At 39.2% G+C, this 21,560-nt stretch overlaps 1 protein-coding gene and 1 long non-coding RNA gene across 17 annotated transcripts in view; one reads left to right on the forward strand and one right to left on the reverse strand.

Annotated features, from left to right (window-relative positions):
* Positions 1 to 21,560, reverse strand: part of LOC106088760 (transient receptor potential cation channel trpm) — a 572,136-nt gene that overhangs the window by 116,456 nt on the left and 434,120 nt on the right. For all 16 annotated transcript variants that reach the window (XM_059369571.1, XM_059369569.1, XM_059369573.1 and 13 more), the window contains 4 exons: positions 16,214 to 16,286; positions 15,589 to 15,748; positions 7,166 to 7,302; positions 6,141 to 6,297 (listed from right to left, as the gene is read on the reverse strand). In XM_059369571.1, coding sequence (XP_059225554.1) covers positions 6,141 to 6,297; positions 7,166 to 7,302; positions 15,589 to 15,748; positions 16,214 to 16,286 — 527 coding nt within the window. The remainder of the gene's footprint in view (positions 1 to 6,140; positions 6,298 to 7,165; positions 7,303 to 15,588; positions 15,749 to 16,213; positions 16,287 to 21,560) is intronic.
* Positions 14,948 to 16,917, forward strand: LOC131997832 (uncharacterized). The gene is made up of 2 exons (XR_009398454.1): positions 14,948 to 15,208; positions 15,377 to 16,917. It is a non-coding gene; the product is annotated as an uncharacterized LOC131997832 (long non-coding RNA).

Genomic DNA, 21,560 nt, shown 5'->3' on the forward strand with positions numbered 1-21,560 from the left:
GTAAAATTTCAGTAAAATCGGATTCTAAATGCGCCTTTTATGGGGCCAAGACTTACATCCAAACATGGACCGAATTGGGCCAAGTTTCAGAAAAAATGACGAAGAGCCTAACACAACTCACTGTTCCAAATTTCAGCGAAATCGGAAAATAAATGAACCTTTAATGACCCCAAAACCTTAAATCGAGAGATCGGTCTATATGGCAGCTTTATCCAAATCTGGACCGATCAGGGCCTAATTGAAAAAGGATATGGAAGGCCCTAACACAACTCACTTTCCCATATTTTGGCTAAATCGGACAATAAATGCGCATTTTAGGGGACCAAAACATTAAATCAAGATATCGGTCTATATGGCAGCTATATCCAAATCTGAACCAAACTGGGCCAAGTTCAAGACGAATGTTGAAGGGCCTAATGCAACTCACTGTCTCGAATTTCGGCGACATCGGACCAAATCTGGAACGATCTGAGCCAAACTAAAGATGAATGTTGAAGGGCGTAACACAACTCACTGTGCCGAATTTCAGCAAAATCGGATAATAAAAGTGGCTACTATGGCCCTAGGACCCTAAATCGGCGGATCGGTCTATATAGCAGCTATATCCAAATCTAGACCGATCTAAGCCAAATTGAAGATGAATGTTGAAGGGCCTAATGCAACTCACTGTCCCGAATTTCGGCGACATCGGACAATAAATATGCCTTTCATGGGCCCAAAACCTTAAGTCGAGAGGTCGGTCTATATGGCAGCTATATCCAAATCTGGACCGATCTAGGCCAAATTGAAGAAGGATGTCGTAAGGTCTAACGTAACTCACTTTCCCAAATTTCAGTAAAATCGGGTAATAAACGTGGCTTTTATGGGCCTAAGATCCTAAATTGGCGGATCGATCTATATGGGGGCTATATCAAGATGTAGTCCGAGGTAGCCCATCTTCGAACTTAAGCTGCTTATGGACAAAAAAAGAATCTGTGCAAAGCTTAATATCCCTATTTTTAAAGACTGTATCGTGACTTCTACAGACAGACGGACGGACATGGCTAGATCGTCTTAGATTTTTACGCTGATCAAGAATATATATACTTTATGGATATTTCGATGTGTTGCAAATGGAATGACAAAATTAATATACCCCCATCCTTCGGTGGTGGGTGTAACAATTAGGTACATTAAGAAAGCTCATTATTATTTTTTGAAAACGAAAAAAAAGTTTGTACTTCGTGGGTCCTCCGTTAGATGCGGCGGAAAATGCGAGCAATGGTGGAGGGTATATAAGATTCGGCCCAGCCGAACTTAGCACGCTTTCACTTGTTAAAACTACCTTCCTACACATGTATCGTCAATATAAGTGCCGAAATTTGTGGGATTTGGGACATTGTGGGCAAATTGGGGCGTCCTTCTCTGGATGATAACATATAACGACTTCCTGATTTCCGCTTTACAACTGAAGTGTTACAGTTTATAGAATTATCTGTTTATGCTCTTTTATTTTGATCTTTAAAAATTTTTCATGAGTTTTTTTTTTTTGTTGTGCACTTGAACCTCTTTAAGTTGTACATCTTGTTTGCGGATTTGACGGTCAAGATGATCCCATAGATGTTCTATGGGATTAACATCAGGCGACTGGGTAGGTGTTCTTAGTAGTTGTCTATTATATAACATCCGATCCTTGACAATGTGAGCCGTATGTTTAGGATCGTTCATCAGTTGAACTAAGAAAGTGTGCCCAGTACCTCTCATATTCCTTGGCTAGAGCTCGGAGTAAGGGTTCTCCAAACTTGATTACGTCCATCCAATCCATGTAGATTTATTTTGGTTTCATCAGAAAAAATTACCTTATTCCAGAAGGATTGTGGATGGTTTACATACTCTTTAGCAAACTTTATTCTCTTTACTCGGTTGACCTTGCTTATGAACTGTTTAATACTTCGGCCATGATATCCAGCAAAGCGCAACACACAAAGTATAGATTCTGGATTACAAGATTTTCCTAAATCTCTTTCAATTTCATCTTGTATTTTTGGTTCGCTTACTTTGGGAACTTCTCTCTTCACTTTTCTTGTATTATCTCTTTTATCATTGTTGTTAAGCAATTTGCACGGCCCTATCGAGGCTTACTTGTGCTAGAGCCTTGATGCTTATATTTTTCCATTATTTGCTGAACAGTAGCATTGCTTTTGTGAAAATGCTTGCAATTTTTCTTTGGGAGTTATTTTTTTTATATAATCTTTATTTAGATTTTAAGAAAGGTCCTTTCCTCGCGGGGCCATTGTTATTTCATGCTTCAACAAATAACAGCGACTTATCTTTTTTTTCTATTTTGGTCTTTCCGACCACCTTAATTCATAGAAACGGAAACCATAAACTTTGCCAATAAATGGATCGTCACTTGTCGCATACATACTTTTTATACCCATATATTCATTTTGTCATTCCGTTTGCAACACATCCAAAAATCCATTTCCGACCCTATAAAGCATATATATTCTTGACCAGCGTAAAAATCTAAGACGATCTAGACATGTCCGTCCGTCTGTCTGTTGAAATCACGCTACAGTCTTCAAAAATAGAGATACTAAGCTGAAACTTTGCACAGATTCTTTTTTTGTCCAGAGGCAGCTTAAGTTCGAAGATGGGCTATATCGGACTATATCTTGATATAGCTCCCATATAGACCGATCCGCCGATTTAGGGTCTTAGGCCAATAAAAGCCACATTTTTTATTCGATTTTGCTGAAATTTGGACAGTGAGTTGTGTTAGACCCTTCGACATCCATCGTCAATTTGGCCCAGATCGGTCCAGATTTGGATATAGCTGCCATATAGACCGATCCTCCGATTTAGAGTCTTAGGCCCATAAAAGCCACATTTATTGTCGGACTTTTCTAAAATTTGGAACAGTGAGCTGTGTTAGGCCCTTCAACATCCTTCGTCAATTTGGGTCAGATGGGTCCAGATTTGGATATAGCTGCCATATAGACCGACCCGCCGATTTAGGGTCTCAGGCCAATAAAAGCCACATTTATTATCCGATTTTCCTGAAATTTGGGACAGAGCGTTGTGTTATGCCCTTCGACATCCTTCGTCAATTTGGCTCAGATCGGTCCGGATTTGGATATAGCTGCCATATAGAGCGATCCTCCGATTTAGGTTCTTAGGCCCATGAAAGGCGCATTTATTGTTCGATGTCGCCGAAATTTAGGACAGTGAGTTAGGTTAAGCCCCTTGACATACTTCTGCATTATGGCACAGATCGGTCCAGCTGCCATATAGACCGATCTTTCGATTTAATGTTTTTGGCCCATAAAAGGCGCATTTATTGTCCGATATTGCCGAAATTTGAGACAGAGAGTTAAGTTAAACCCCTCCACATTTTTCTGCAATTTGGTCTTGACCGATCAAGATTTGCATATAGCTGCCATAAAGACCGATATCTCGATTTAAAGTCTTGGCCCCAAAAAATGCGCATTCATAATTCAATTTAACTGAAATTTTTCACATTGATTTATGTTAAGCTTTTCGACATCCATGTACATATATGGTTCAGATCGATTTATTTTTAGATATAGCTACTAAAAAGACCAATATCTTGTTATACACAATTGAACAATGACTTGTACTTATTAGGTATGCAATTTTCACCGGATTTTGACGAAAGATGGTTTACATATATGCCCTAGGTGGTGGGTATGTAAAGTACGGCCCGGCCGAACTTAACGCCTTTTTACTTGTTTGATTATAATATTGGCATTAGCCAAGAAACCCCGTTACAAAAGTTAGCGGGATCACAATAAAAGTTTGTATTAATTATTTTTGTAAGAATAATCGTAGCGGAGGTTTGGTGGAAGCAAAGGCCGAAATACGATATTCGCATTAAATAGATAGTGTATACGTACTTTTGTTAGCCAGTGTACATCTAAAGTGTTAACGTTTGTTCTATTTCTACATTTTGGGAATTAATGCAGGATAACATTAAATATGCAAGGTTTAAAAGCTACCGTAAAATACAAATTGTGGTCAATTATGAATGAATTGCGTATTTAGGTAGTTTCAAAGCGAGAGAGAGCTGTGTGAGAGCTGTGTGTTCTTTGCAACATTTTTTACTACGTATTTGAGTAAGGTGCTTCACAACATGTTGCGCCCTACTGTTGCAGAAGTTTTGGTCGGGTTTCGTCTTATGGTTTCTACTATGGTAAATTTTTTCTATACCAAAATTACATTGGAGTTTTCGCCTACAAAAATGCAAATTTGCACACGAACATTCCAATAAAAAAGAGTGGTAAATTTCTCAAATATCGATGAGTGCTGTCCGAGTTTAAGCTCTATGACAAGGAGCTCCTTTTTGTATAGCCGAGACCAAACGGCGTGCCGCAGTCGACACCTTTGGGGAGAAGTTTTTAAATCGCAAAGTACCTCACAAATGTTGCCAGCACTAGGAGGGGAAAACCACCGTTGAAAATTTTTTCTGATGTGCCAGGAATTGAACCCAGGCATTCAACATCATAGGCGTGCATTTTAACCTCTGCGCTACTGTGACCTCCGTTTTTCCCCAGTTTTGAGACCGATTTAAAAAAAATTATATATAATCTTCTTCTACTCCTTATATATAAAAATCAATTTGTGTTTGTTTGTAGGCTTGTTTGTTTGTTTGTGTGTTCCTTATAGACTCAGAAACGCCTGAACCGATTTTCTTGAAATGTTCACTGATGGTGCATAATGATCCCGTGGTGAAAATAAGGTACTACATTTTTTGATATTTGAAGGGGGAGCGGACCAGGTCTTTGGTCTTTGTGAAAGGTCTTTGGAAGTAGAGCACGAATCTGATATCAAAGTTCGGCAAAAATGTCTAAGGGGCCACCCGACCCCCATAATACCACCCAAATAGAAAGTATTTGCTGACCATTGCAATATGAGGCTCAAATAAGAGATATTTCAGAGTAGAACACGAATCTGATATATATTTTCAAATTCAAGTCACTGAGTGGCCGCCCCATCCCCCAAAACACCCCCTAAAGAGGTCATGTTTGTCGACTATGGAAAAATGGAGCTCAAATGAAGGGTATTTGGGAGTAGACCATGAATCTGATATTAACATTCGGGACCATCTGTCTAGGAGACGTCTCACCACCATAACAACCCCCAAGTAGGACGTATTTTCTCACCAAGACAATTAGGGTCTTCAAGACTGTGGAGCTCGATATTCATAGTTCTTAGGGCCCATATCCCAAACCAGACATATTTGCTGGCTTTTTCAATATGGGGTTTAAGTGAATGATATTTGAGATTAGAAAACGAATTTGATATCTAAATTTGAGGCCAATGGCAATATGGTGTTCAAATATATGAGAATAGAGCACGTTGCTGATAAATTTTCAGGGCTTAGAGTTGGGGGGACCACTCCATTTTCCCAAACACCCCTAAATTGAACGGAAGAGCAAGAATTAATACCAACTTTCGGGACCAATTTTTGGGGCCTTCCCCTTTCCCAAAATACCCCACAACCAGCTAATTTTTATTGACCATCGCAATATGGGGCTCAAATAATGGTATTTGGGAGTAAAATACGAAACACCCCCCACAGGGTAAACATTTTGCGACCTTGCCAATATGTGGCTCAAATGAAAGGTTTTGAGATTAGAGAACGAATTTAATAAACAATTTTGGGACCATGTGTTTGGGAACGCCTCATCCTGTAAACTCCCCCTCAAAACCAATGGCAATATGGGGTTTAAATAAATGGTATTTGAGAAAAGAGCACGATGCTGATATTTTCTCATGGCAAGTGTCACGGACATTTTGACCTGTTTGGTCTTTCCTATTATTGATATGAAAGTTCAAAAGTTGACTTGTCTTAGCTACTTTAAAGTCCTTAGAAAATTTGGTACAAAATGACAGAATACTCTCAATCCTCTTTGGAAGTGCTTGAAACCCCTTGTTTTGTTATTGACTAGGAAGTCTAACTTAGTTATGACAAACAATTTTCGATGCACGTTCTACTGAGTGAGGTTTTTTGAGATTACCTTTCAATTAACGCTCCATTATAATCGAATAAATGAATATGCAAACAGAATGTGGAGATATACTTGTGTGTGGGTGCTAGGTGGAGGATAGGAGAATAGAATGTTGTCTCTACTTACTTGTGAACAAAAGCTATCAAGTCGGCAGCACGACCAGAGCCATCACAGACCACCACGGGTACGGGTGGAGTATCCGTCACGTACTCGAGAACTGCACGTATTGTATTTGTACCTCCTTCGATAACCAAGCAAACAACGGGAGTACTGGAATGTGTAACTGCAAGGGGAGAAAACCAAACAAACAGCGATCATTATAAATGCAAAATGCTAAAAAGGAAGCTATCAACGTTTATGCGGACAAAAGTGAAAAATAAATGCAACAAAGGACATGTGTGCAAGGATATCATTGCAATCCTGGCACAGACCGACTTGTTATAGCGCCATCGCTCATCGCTTAGCTTATGTTTGTTTCAATTTTCATTGGCCGTGTACACGGCGTTTGGACTAGTGTGGCAAGTAATTGTTGAGGCGACAAATTATACGACAATTTGCAACTTATTGTGCACTGCCCGCACTGCCTCATTTCCATTACCCAAATCGTTATTGTCCAAGGAATAGAAATCGTTTTTGTAATGCAAAGAACTGTTTTTTGACATAGTAATGCGGTGCTTTGAGGGAATGCTAATGACTTTATGGTGTTTGCTATCATTTACATAATTTTACGGTGTTTTCTGTGAGTAAGGATGCGAAAGATCCACTCCAGCAGATGCAAATTTGATGGAAAACAAAACTAACTATTGCCATGGCAACAACATTCGAAAAGAAGGGCAGATCAGAACTGACTTTTGAATAAGCTATGCACAAGTTCATATTAATGAGGATTAAAATGTTCCACAAAAATATTCCTTACAGTATTATAAGCGATTTTACCGAAGACACGGTATACAAGGCATATAAGTAATATTAGGCCGAGTACAAATATATCGAAAAAGGGAACATTTCCCAACACTCCTTAACATACCCCTCAAACTACACCATTTAAAGTTTCAAACATCAAACATGAATACGCATTATTGTAGAGAAATACCGAAACATTCTTGATATTACTGAACAGACCAAATAATCTCATAAATTGCTTTACTTACAGGGATGCAGTTTCAAATTTGATATGAATTTTTCTAGTTTTCTCCTTAGTATTAATTCGGCACCATACTTCGCCTGAGTGCCATTGTCAACCAACAGAAAGTAGGCATGACGATTATTGAGGACAGCCAACTTCGATCTGCAATGAAAAAATCAAATAAACACAAATCACAAAACACTTCCAAAGTTTATAAAACAATTAAAATAAGAAACTGCCAAAAAATATACTCATATACAGACAACTTCCTGCAATGGAATCCCAATGCTCATATACATATAGAAACCTCAATATCTGGCAATAACAAAATCTACTGAACAAACAAAATGACCAGACAAAGTAACGAGTTTCTACTTCCTGATGACGTTGTTGTTTATTTTCAAATTTGTTATTCAATTTCCCATAAATTTCCGGGCGGATGATTAACTTTTACACGTAATGCAATTCTATGTAAACAAATGGATCACAGCTAAGCTGTATACTTTACAATTACATCGTTGAAACAGTTGAACGTGGTTTTAGACGATGTGTATTTTCTCATGTATTTTCAACTCTGAAAGTGAATATCGGTTTTTAAAAGCAGTTAATACGGCACATCATGATCGTACTCATCATGTGTACAGCTTTAGCCGAAAACGGATCGATTTTTTCTTTGATTGTATTGTATTAAATTTCCCATAAATCTTCTATTTTTATACCCTCCACCATAGGATGGGGGTATACTAATTTCTTCATTCTGTTTGTAACTACTCGCAATATTCGTCTGAGACCCCATAAAGTATATATATTCTTGATCGTCGCGACATTTTATGTCGATCTAGCCATGTCCGTCCGTCTGTTCGTCCGTCCGTCCGCCTGTCGAAAGCACGCTAACTTTCGAAGGAGTAAAGTTAGCCGCTTGAAATTTTGCACAAATACTTCTTATAAGTGTAGGTCGGTTGGTATTGTAAATGGGCCAAATTGGTGTTTTGATATAGCTGCCATATAAACCGATCTTGGGTCTTGACTTCTTGAGCCTCTAGAGGGCGCAATTCTCGTCCGATTTAATTTGCACGTAGTGTTTTGGTATCACTCCAAACAACTTTGCTAAGTATGATTCAAATAGGTTCATGATATGGTATAGTTGTTATATAAGCCGATCTTGGATCTGGACTTCTTGAGCCGCTGGAGGGTGCAATTCTCATCCGATTTGGCTGAAATTTTGCATGAGGTGTTTTGTTATGACTTCCAATAACTGTGCCAATAAAAGTATGGCATTAATCGGCATAGAACCTGTTATAGCTGCCATATAAACTCTAGAGGGTGGAATTCTCATTGGGTTTGCATTCATAGAAAAAAAGTCTGCTGAAAAGAGCAAACACTGTTTGCTGATTGTTAGCAGTAAATGTTGCTGCTTTTACAGCAGTAGTTCTGCAATTTCAGAACAACAGACTTACTGCTGAAAAATCTGCTGTTTGCTGAATATAACTACTGCTTAATTTATTATGGGTTTGTTATACAAAATAAAATGATAGAGAAGATTTTTGGAAAGAAAATTAGAAAAAAAAGGTTGCGGTGACACACCTACTCTGCACACAAAAGAATAACGTTTTGTTGTTGTTGTTTATTGCACAAGCTATCTGTAAAAGAACTTTGTGCGCAGACAGACACATGCGTTTTATGACATCGAAAAAGAGACATCTTTATCGTGAACAATAAACAGCACATATACGTCATAAGCAATAAGTAGGTACGAAGCAGTTATGCGGCATATACCCGGTTAAAAAACCTTTGCAACAAAGCTCTGCAAAAAACCATTCATTGGTGACTGTTCTTGATGAACTCGTGAACACTGAACTCACATGATGTTGTATTTCAAGAATGCTGAGGAACGGACACTGAAGATAGAGTAAAACGAACAAGTGGATAATCTTGAAAAACAACCACCTTTCAGTACTCGGGAGTATTTTTATCTCGAATTTATAGACGCTACGGTAAGTTATCAGAAATTACTCGTTGTATATGAAAGCGTCACGCTGTCAAAATATGAACTGATCCCACAAATGGTTTGCAGACTGTTTGTGTTCTCATATAAACTTCGTACAACGAAGGCAGACGACAAGAAAAATAGTGCATTATCTGAAGCAAAATGTACTCGAATACATGCATTGTACAACGTGCATTCACTGAAATCCGAATCAGTCTTTATTTTTGCTGAAGGGCTCATTTTATGCATTCACTCATCTCGTTACTTGGTGTCTTGTTTATCAGTTTTACTCAGGTCCCAATCGTCACATACAATGTTGTATTTTTAAACGAAGAGTTCAGTTCTTTATTGAATCGTTAGTACAGTCCATATAATTAAATGTTTGAAGATTATTTTATGCAAATGTTGACCGTGACTCCACCTCAAATGGTCCATCCGCTTAGCCCAATTTTGGCATACTCTTTGCAACATTTCGGCCGGTATCTCACGAATAAATGCTTCAATGTTGTCTTCCAATGCGTCAATTGAAGTGGGCTTGTCTGTTTAGACAAGTGATTTAACATTCTCTGAACGTGCTGTGTAGCATGTGGCACGGTATTATTGAAACCACATGTCATGCAAGCTCTTGAATTTTGGGGAAAAAAAGATGGATATCATCTCACGGTAGCGCTCACTATTCACAGTTATGTTACGATTCACATCGTCTTAGAAGAAGTACGGTCCAATCATGCCACCAGCCCATAAACCATTGGTACCAATGCTTCTGGCTGATCTTCACTCCAAAGTCGACAACTCTGCTTATTAATGTATCCATTGAGCCAAAAATGAACATCGTCATAAAATGGAAGAAGCGCGCAATGAAGTTTTTTACAAGAGCACGCATTTTGATAATAAAATTCTATAATTTGCAATCGTTGTTCGTTTGTAAGACGATTCATGGTTAAACTCTAGACCAAACTGAAGATGTTTAACAGTGAAATAAAACTCGAAACGGGCGTAAGCTGTTTAAACCAGTGTTGCCAAAAAGATAATAGCTTAAAATCACCCGCAAAAAATGCGCATTTAGCATCTGATATTCTGAAAACTTTGCACTATGATTTCCTCTGCTTCTTCCACAAAAAGTGCAGATTTTGGTATGGTATGGTGTGATAAATCGGTTCAGATTAAGATATAGATCCCATATATATTAATTGCCCGATTTTCACTTTTAGATCGAATTTCTTACAAGATTTGCTTATTTGTTTTTATATAAAAACGATTAAACAAAAATTAACTATAAAGCCAGTATCCACGACTGTGTGGGCATTAGCAGAGCAATAAAATTGACGATAATCTTTTCGCCTCCTTCATAACAATGGCCGCAATGACTATGTTTACCAGGATCTGTGGAGGACCCACACAAACGAAAAAAGGACCATGATTTGCGGATCTGCCCTTGGAATGTCCACACCCTTTATAGAGAAGGTGCGCTGGCGGATGTTTTGGAGAAGTACAAGGCGGATATTACCGCCTTACAGGAAGTGCGATGGACCGGGAATGGCGTCACTATAACACCAAACGGTGACGAACTATACTATGGCTGCCATGGAGGCCAGAGGTTAGCATGTCCGCCTATGACGCTGAACGCCTGGGTTCGAATCCTGGCGAGACCATCAGAAAAAATTTTCAACGGTGGTTTTCCCCTCCTAATGCTGGCAACATTTGTGAGGTACTATGCCATGTAAAACTTCTCTCCAAAGAGGTGTCGCACTGCGGCACGCCGTTCGGACTCGGCTATAAAAAGGAGGCCCCTTATCATTGAGCTTAAAACTTGAATCGGATTGCACTCATTGATATGTGAGAAGTTTGTGGTTAGTCGGAGACTGAAACATCTAGTCTCAAGCTTTACTCCGGTGGATGACAGGCTAGCCACAATCCGCATAAAAGCCAACATCTTCAACGTCAGCCTTATTTGTGCCCATGGCCAGACGGAAAACAAGGACGAGAAGACCATGAATATATTTCCTACGAGCGTCTAGAGAGATTGGTGATTTTAATGCGAAGATGGGGAAGGAAGACATCTTTCGTCCAACAGTGGGAAAGTTTAGCCTCCATGAGATAACTTCCGATAATGGGTTGAAGCTAATAGATTTCGCCGCGGCAAGAAACATGGTAGTTAGCAGCACCAGATGCGTGTTAGATGTATGATCGATCCGTGCAGCGGATAAAGATTCGGACCATTACCTTGTTGCAGCAAAGGTTCGCACTCATTTGAGCATGGCGAAGAAAGTACGATCTGAGAGTGCACGGATGCAGGACATTGAAAAGCTGTAAAGACTACAGATGACAACGGCATACACCACTCGACTGACTCAACTGCTTGATGAAAGCACTCCTTGTCCCGATAATAAAATGGCGCAGTGACAAACCATTGCCCACTCCATGGAAAGTGCCGCGAAATCCGTACCGGAAGCCTCCCCCAAGAAACCCTTAGTACGACCAAGAGTGTCGACATGCTACTGAAGATAAGGAAAGAGGAGAAACGACTATTCCACAGCAAGAAGAAGGAAATGGAAAGACATGAAGGACGGAAATTCTACCAAAAAATCAAACTGATGGCTTTGGTGCAGGCACATCCTCCTGCAGAGACAAAAAAGGAAATCTGGTAACTGATGCAGATAGTGTGCTGATGGAAAGAACATTTTTATTGCTAGTGTCCGACGTTGGCAGCGAAGAGGATAACGCAGAACCATTCCTTATGATGGTATAGAATGTTTACTTCCTAGTCAGAATGAGGTCCAAGTGTGCAAAAGATTAAAACCTAAAGTCAATGAGATAACTAGGCCCTAGCAATGCTGCTGCTGCTGGCCGACGACGTCGACATTATAGGTCGGTCACCTGGAGTAGTTACTGCAACCTTTGAAAGAATCGAAAGGGAGTCAGTGAAAATGGGTCTGGCAGTAAATGGAGATACAGCGAAATGAATGAGATCGAGTCCCAAAACGTCAGAAAGAACAGGTGGTGGGAGACACCTCGAAACATGATGTCAGAGATTATAAAATGAGCGCTTGTATCGCTCTTCTACGTTGGGCTAGTGGAACAAATGCTCTGTCATGGCCAATTAAAGTAAAGTAGGTAATTTTGCACAAATTAAAATCTTCTCTTCCAATATAACTTGTCATGGTCATTGGCTCAACTCCCTTTGGAAAAAATGGCCAAGATAATCAAAACAGATGACAAGCCGTAAAAGGCAAACATTAATAATAGCATTAAACAAACAGCAAAAGAAATCAGTTCAGCAGTTTTTTTTTTCAATATTTTAGCATATTTTTGTATTTAAACACCAGATTGTGTCAGCTAAAATAACAGTACGAACGAAATATTTGCTAAAATAACAGCACTATTTTGGCTGAAACAGCAATCATGTACGCTCTCCGTTTTTCAGCAAACAAAAACTGTTGTTTTTGTAATCATTTTTGCTATTTTAAATAACAAATTTCGTTGAGTGTAAGCTGTAGGGCTGAAACTGAAGCATATCCATGTTTGAGCAGAGACATGATTATTTAGGACTACATCCTAATACATCTCAAGACTCAGAAGGCATATCGTACACCTTGTAAAACATCGTACACAATGGTTTACTTTTCGATATAGCCCAATATAATACGATCTCCCGATGTGAATTTATGAGGGTATAGAAGAATATAACATAATCCTCCTACACACAGTGCGCATAAGTTTACTTGCCTGTGGGCTAGATTAAGTTAGCTTGAAAAGAGTGTGCGGATATTAATCCGCCCCATGCCACTATGGACATACACCTAAGCCAGTAATCGGCTTGTAGTGCGCTCTAAATACTAAACAGTAACCTCGACACCAAAGGCCTACAGACCCATAAGCCTTATGTCCTTTCTACTCAAAACCATGCACAGTATTGAGGACACCATGATAAAGAGCGAACTGCTCAACTACAAACAGCTTGCCTATGTCAAGGGAAGGTCGGTGGGGACTGCCCTGCACGATGTTGTGCATAAAATAGAAGAATCCTTCGATGCCAAAACATACACACTGGCGGTATGCATTGACATCGAGGTGGCTTTTAACAACCGACAAACTGATCCAATCCTTAGACCAGTACCGGGTGGACCCGGTCCTTAGAGACTGAATAAACCATATGCTAAGGAACAGGTGGATAAATTGTGTGTCCCATGGCATAAATATAAGGGAGAAAGTAGCACAGGGCACGTCACAGAGGAAGCATTTTATCGCCACTCCTATGGGTGAACACCATAAATGACCTATTACGGATGCTGACTGAGGAAGTAATTGAACCCGTCTGCTACGCAGACGTTGTTATAATACTTCTAAGGGGTAAGGATCCGAACGAGCTATGCAGAAGGGCCGAAAGGATCTTGCATATGACATATGACTGGGCTAGACCCAGAAGTCTCAATGTTAACCCAGAGAAGACTGAAATATGCCTGTTCACGAGGAAGACGAAGGTGGGCGAATTTAACGCACCACGTTTCCTCAATAAGACGATTTCCATATCTGACAAGGTCAAATACTTAGGTGTGATCTTGGACAGGAAACTGAATTGGAAGTGTCACATTCAGGAGCGTACTGAGAAGGCTCACAGATGTTGGGCACTATATAGACGGGCCATAGGCTCGAAATGGGGCCTGAATCCGATGATAGTCCACTGGCTCTAAAGGAGCGTAATTAGACCAATACTTACTTACGCCTCAGTAATTTGGTGGACTGCTGTGGGGAAAAAGTGCAACATAAGGACCATACAACAAATTCAGAGAACATGTTGTCTTGGCATAGGCGGAGCGATGAGGACCACCCCCACTAAGGCACGGATCTCCGCCTGCAGGACCGTATTATGGTCAGGCAGTCTAAAACAGATCTCAGTCCCTGGGTTCTCAATGTATAGCCCCGGCCCACTCTGTCCAATAGCTTTGATCCATCCGTGTAACATGATCTTCCAAATGGAAATACTAGGGTTCAAGTCAATCCAAAACTGTCAATCCAATACTGCGTCTCCGGCAGAAGTGCCTCGCACTCGTCTTCAAGGTTCATCTTTGGTATCCGATCGGATATATCTTCCCTTCCTTTCAGGTTTCCTATCATCGCCTCGATTATACCGCGTTGGTATGAGCTGCTCCCATCCTCAATCCATTCTCCCATCGCCTTAAGTCTCATAGCCGCAGTGGCTGCCTCACACTTAATCTGTATGTCAATGGGTCGCATATCTAGAAAAGCCTCTAGTGCCCTAGTGGGCGTGGTCCTCATCGAGACATCATGTTTTCTGAAGCTGTTGTATTATCCTAACGTCGCACTTTTTCTCCCTAACAGACCACCAAACTACTGAGGCGTTAGTAAGTATTGGTCTAATCACGCTCCTATATAATACATTTCTATAAGCCCCCACATAAATCAAAATCTCGATTTACGCATATATTTGGATAAAATTTACCAGAACTCACAATTGATACAGCTAGGTCTGCAACAGATATCTGAACCCACAAATTATTTATAGCTTCATGGTAATCAAAAATTCGACGATCTACCGTTGTATACGGAAAGATGGACAAACATCCTTCCGCATGTTAAAGGACATCACCAGCCGAATTGAATGAAACCTTGATTGCAGTGACAGCAGGCATTGTGCTTTTAAGTCATTTCATAAAAATGAAATAACAGACACATGCCATCACAACTTCATACGACACTCACAAATGCATGCACAGGCGTGAAATACAGGGACGTGTAGGTGACAATCATCTCAGGAAAATTTCTAAATGAAAAACAAATGTTTTTATTCTCATTCAATAACGACAACTAACAACATGACCATATAATACCATGTTTCGCGGAAAACTAGTCAAAAATCAACAATTTTACATAATTTTAAAAATTCAACATAAATGGTTTAGAAAATTTTCGTAAGTGAAATTTCTATTAATTCAGTGTCCAGTAGCAGCATTTGATGATATATTTTTAAAAAAATATTGGTATGGCGATAAGCCCACTATTTTGGCCTGAAGGTACAATTTTATGTCATGAACACTTAAATGGAATTTTCTGCGACAAATGGTAATTTTTCGCGATGGCTGATACAAATAAAAGAATAGTGTTTTTCAATAAATTAAACAAATTAAAAAAAAATTTGTGTAACGAACTTTTTTTGGGTATTCTTATCTTAAAGCAATTTACTTATTTTTTAGTTGCACTAAGAGCTTTACGAATTTTTTTATATTCCAGCTTGAATTTGTTTTAAAACAGAATATTCTATCATGTTGGAAACTTAAAATTGTATTTATGTATTTAAAATGACCCTGAGAAATATCAAAAGCACATATCCCGCCTACGAACTTATCTTCGTTTCGCATTTTAGTTTTGGTTTGCCATCGCCAATAAGAACAAATATGCAGACGTTGAAGTTGTGAGTTTATTTCATTATTGCACCAACATACCTGGGAGAACTGATGCTGTGACACGGCACCTCACGATTGTGACCCAGAAGTTCATGATTGCGTTCGACAATGCCCCAAGGAGCGATGCCAATACTCACAACTCGTCCAGTGCGCTGCTGACCTTCTAGAAGTAAAGCATCACCGACTTGTTTGGTTACACCTAAAAGCACAAAACCAAAGGCAGAGATATGAAGATGGAAACTTGCATACAAAAACATAAAAATAGAGTCAAAGCTACAAATAGTGATGTTATGACATGCAAACATATATGCAGGAGCAGAGTCAATACAATGACGAGGATAAATTTTACTCCCACACCAACACCACAAATTGACCATAATGGCACGTGTGTTAAACATGGATGCCATATACGAAACATGTGTATCCGTTTCCGTATTGTCTCTTCGCTTGATGTTCCTTTCTCGTTTTAATGCAGTGAAAATATAAAAAAAAAATTTTAATGTGTGGACACGAAATAACGCCGAGAACACGTTTTTGCATTTTATCCGCATAAATAATGGTCACAGCAAAGAAACTCATGCGTAAAATGGTCGGGGAGGGAGGGCGGTAGAGCTATTTCGTGATAGCCAATGATTGAAAATATTAATGATCATTGCGGCCTCACCTGTGTTGGTGCCACCAGTAAAAATCCAAGCCCCGGTTGTTTTAGCAGCCTTCAGCAGTCCTTTTCGTATTTCCTGAAAGAGAAATGAAAAATTGCATTTCATTAAACCACATTCGATCACATCAGCTGGAATATTCATACATATGTGCCATATGGAAATGTATCATGTAATCTAATTGAATGTGAAAGAAAATAAATTTGTACAGAAATGGCCCAAATGCAATCCACAAGGACCCAAATAAACAGGAAGCAACTGCCGAACATTTCAAGCAGATATCTTCATTTGATGGAACGCTATTATGAATATGTCACAGGGACGGACATGGCTAGATGAACTTGGAATATCAAGAAGATAGAGATTAAATATACAATTTACAGGATCTCAGATAAATATTTCGAGATATTACAAACGGAATGAGGAGATAACTATTTCCTCTCGATTCCTCATTTTACGGTGTTGGATGAAAAAATGATACATTGTATATTTTAATGCATGTATGTTTTTGCGCACAAGGAAAACGAACCATTGAGTTCCAATATTCATGCAATTTTTTTTCTTTAGGCTTAAATATTCTGCTGATAGGAAACTTTTTTCTTGCCACTTCAAATGGAAAAACCCAGTGAAAATAACAAAACGCATCACAAGTATATAATTGAGATTTTTTTAATATTTTATTCTTAATATGAACTGACCTAAAAACAAAGAGACTATTTATAATATTTTTAGGCTGGTATATAGAGGATCAAGAATCCAAAATCCCAACTATTTCACTGTTTCACATAATTTCACTATTTTAGCATATCAATAATAAAGGTTAGATTAAGTTGAAAAGAGGTTGCCGATATTAATCCGCCCTATGCCACTATGGACATGCACCTAAGACAGTAATCTGCTTGTTATGCGCTCTAAATACTAGAAAGAAACCTCGAAAAAAATCCAAGTCAGGAAATCCGTGCTACTTACAAAATCCATAATTGTTTTCCATGCCACGACCCTAAGTGGGTTTATGTCTGGTATTGTGTCCAATCATCTTCCCCGCATGTAATCACTTGCCGCACTAATTTTCCATAAGTGAGCTCGTTGTCCTATGTGTCCTGTTATGATAAAGAAAGCTATACTGTCCTCTTTCTTACTTAATTTCAGCAATAGCTTCGTCTTCTCACAATCTGGATTTCCTCATAGGATTTTCGTCGTCCTAGCAACTGTTTCGCTGTTCCACAGCATTACATACGCGTTCGTCGCCCACGCACTTAACTCGGACTGCGCCGACCCGAAAGGCTTCAGGTTTACCAAGTTTATTGACGGAAGTCCTCTGGCCTTCATTTATAATTCGTCTGCCATCTCATTCCCCCTTACTCCGCTATGGCCCGGCACCCAAACGATGCCGATCGTACCATCCTCAGCGAATACGTTCATTTCCTTCCTACATTCCAAGTCTGTTCGTGACCTTACCGTTTTGGTTGTTATTTTCATGATGGCCAATTTACTGTCCGTAAAGATGTTTACACTCGACGTCCACGAGTTAACACCACTCCACCTCCCGTGATCGCTCGTATCTCCGCCTGCAGGACCGTGTTATGGCCAGGCAGTATAAAACAGATCTCAGACCCTGGGTTCTTAATGTAGACTCCTAGGCCACTCTGTTCTCTAGCTTTGATCCATCTGTGTAGCATGATCTTCGAGATGGCAATACTAGGGTTCCGTCAATCCAAGACTGTGCCTCTGGCAGCACTGTCTCGCACTCGACAACAAGTGTTGTATCAGGTATCCAATCGGAAACTTCTTCCATTCTTTTCTGGTTTCCTATCGTTGCCTCGATTACATCCTCAATCCATTCTCCCATCGCTTCAAGTCTCAAAGCCGCAGTGGCTGTCTCACACTTAATCTGTATATCAATGGGTCGGATATCCAGTGCCATAGTGGGCGTGGCCTTCATCGCTCCTCCTATGCCCAGACAACATGTTCTCTGAACCTATTGTATGGTCCTTATGTTGCACTTTTTCCCCACAGCAGTCCACCAAACTACTGAGGCGTAAGTAAGTATTGGTCTAATCACGCTCCTCTAGAGCCAGTGGACTATCCTCGGATTCAGGCCCCATTTCGAGCCTATGGCCCGTATACATAGTGTCCAACATCTGTGAGCCTTCTCAGTACGCTCCTGAATGTGACACTTCCAATTCAGTTTCCTGTCCAAGATCACACCTAAGTATTTGACCTTGTCAGATATGGAAATGGTCTTATTGAGGAAACGTGGTGCGTTAAATTGGCCCACCTTTGTCTTCCTCGTGAACAGGCATATTTCAGTCTTCTCTGGGTTAACATTGAGAACTCTGGCCCAGTCATATGACATATGCAAGACCTTTTCGGCCCATCTGCATAGCTGGTTCAGATTTTTAAACCTAGGAAGCATTAAGCCTTAGAAGCATTATTGTCTGCGTAACAGACGGATTCAAATACTTCCTCAGTCAGCATCCGTAATAGGCTTTTTATGGTGGTCACCCATAGGAGTGGCGACAAAATGCCACTCTCTGCCTTATATTTGCTTCATGGGACACACAATTTATCCACCTGCTCCTTAGCATGTAGTTTATTCAGTCTCTAAGGACCTGGTCCACCCGATCCTGGTCTAAGGATGGGATCCGTGTATCGGTCCGCACATTGTTAAAACACCTCGATGTCAATGCATACCGCCAATACGAGGCATCGAAGGATTCTTCTATTTTATGCACAACCTGGGGCAGGGCAATCTGCAACGACCTTTCCTTGACATAGGCGTGCTGTTTTTTCTTGAGCAGTTCGCAAGGTGTCTTACTTTTATCATGGTATCCACTATACGTTCCATGGTTTTGAGTAGAAAGGACGTAAGGCTTATAGGTCTGTAGGCCTTTGGTGTCGGTGTTGGTGTTGGTATAAATACCAACCTTGCCAGGCTTTCGGAGTATATGCAAGTCCCAGGCACGCTGTGAAAATATTGGCCAGATGGGGCGCCAAATAGTCTGCCTCTTTTTGTAGTAACGCCGGAAATATTCCATCACGCCCGATTGACTTAAAAGATTTGAAGCTCCTTAAGGATTCCTTCATCATAAATTCCGTAATTATAAACCTTCGATCAACATCTTTATTCCAACATTCCGGTGCCTGCGTGAGTCCCGACGTATCTTGTGGAAAAGAGGTTTTCATCAAAAGCATCAACATGTCCTCCGTTGTCTCTGTTCTCACTCTCATGTCGCACAGTGGGCCAAATGGCAAAAAAATTGGAAATAAGTCTACAACTTTTTATCTGTTGATTTTAGCCATACAAAATGTTCTAGACATTTGTAGAGGAGGACATAGGCTTTCAGAAAAGTGCTGTTGTTGGTCCATATCTTTAATACAGGGTGAGCTACAGGGTGTCAAAGTTGACCACTTTTGACTTCTCCAAGCTTCTGGGGGCCATAACTTTTGATCTACTCAACCGATTTACATGATTTAGGACTCTAGAGAAAGAGCTTGACAAGATCTAAAAAACTTATGCATAAAGTACCATGCCATCGTGTACTGTTAAGGAGTTATGAATTGTTTAATTTTAAAATATGAAAATTTGGCCTTGGTTTTTTTCAGTGTTTTTTTAATAACTCCGTCAATTTTAAAGCTATAAACTTCATACTTCACACAAATTATGCCAGCATATGTGTGCATAAAATACAAAAGGAATCACGTGAATATCTTTGGCGGTTTAAAAATGGCATCGTTTTCAATATGAAAAATATTTTTTTTGTCAAAAAATTGCAAAATTTTTCAAAAAAGATACTCCCATTTCCTTTAAGTTTTCGCAAACTTTGGCCATCAAAGCATTATCATTTCTTTCCATTTTCACAAAGTCGAGGTATTAAGAAAAGTTTTAAGTGCTAATTTGGCTAATTTCGATATCAAACAACACCGTTATCTTAAGACCAAAATGGCCAATTTTTTTACTAAACTTCAAAAGTTTCTCACTGGAAAAAAAGTTCCACGGGGATTTTTTCGCTTTTTTTGAACTTAAATGAAAGCTTAAAATGTTCCCAACATTTTAAGGTATGTCTCGCCATATCCTAGCCATAAATGAGATCGTAGCGATCAAAATACTGAAAAAAGTCAATTTTCAAGTAGTGCTATATTCATTGCTAAAAAACAAGTATTACGTCACATTTTATTGCAAAGATGTTAAATAAACTTTTATTTGGTAACACTTCTTCTACAAAACACAAAAAGAATCATGGAAATATCTCTATTCTATTCCATTTTATGGAACCGGCAATAAAAAAGTCAATTTTTCAAAAAAGTCGAATTTCCCAAATTTTGTTTTTGTTGTCCTAATTGCACATGACACACTATAGCCATATTTACGCAACATACCTTATCGTAAAGGAAATTTTCATACCTTTCCAACGATGTATAAAACATTTCTCAACTCGGATTCTATCTACTCTAAAATTCATTTACACTTCATTAAACTCTATATAAAAATGTCTATTTGTGAAATGGAACCTTATATGGGGCCTACACTAAAACATTGATAGATTTGCCCAGGGTTTACAATACAAATGTGTTAGAATAAAAAAAGGTCTCCTGCCAAAGTTTAAAAAAATTGGAATAAAAATATGTGTTTTAGAGCGAAAACACTTCGCATCGGCGTGCGTTTGTATAGTACCTACATCTATTTTTAATGTAAGCTGATGATTTTTGAATAAAAAGTAACCTAGAAATATACCTGCATATATATATATATTTGTGTTAAGATTTGATGCAGACAAATGTTACCTGTTTCGCTATGTCGAATTCCCAGGAAATCCACCGTATCAATGAATGTGAAAAAACCTACCCATAAAAAATTCATTGTCATTTTTTTTAACCAAATTCGAGTCCAGGTAAATAATTATAGAAGAGTAAGTAAAAAGAGGCACTTTGGACCCCTTTTTACGATTGCGTCTGATACCTGAAATGGGTCATTAATTGTGAATATATTGCATAAATATTTGAACAAAATCCAAATTTTCTTCATTATATTTTGTAGAGGCGTAAAGGACATTTATAAGTTATGGAAGTCATACTGAAGTATTCCACTCTTTCGAAAATTGTATGGGACATCAAAAATGATTCCAAATCATACACGGAGTCATTTAAGGAACTTGTTTACACTTTGGACCACATATATGGAATAAGGCTAAATAAAGACGCTTTAGACAAACTTGAAAAATTCTACAAATCATTTGAGAGAAGGTTGCCAGAATGTTCATTCGCAAAAATCAAGTTTTTCAAAATGTATGAGAAGTGGCTGAAATCGGATCTACTTATTGAAATTAAACCGCTGATTCCCGGCCGGCCTAG

Source organism: Stomoxys calcitrans, chromosome 5, assembly GCF_963082655.1.
Source record: "Stomoxys calcitrans chromosome 5, idStoCalc2.1, whole genome shotgun sequence".
NCBI lineage: Eukaryota > Metazoa > Arthropoda > Insecta > Diptera > Muscidae > Stomoxys > Stomoxys calcitrans.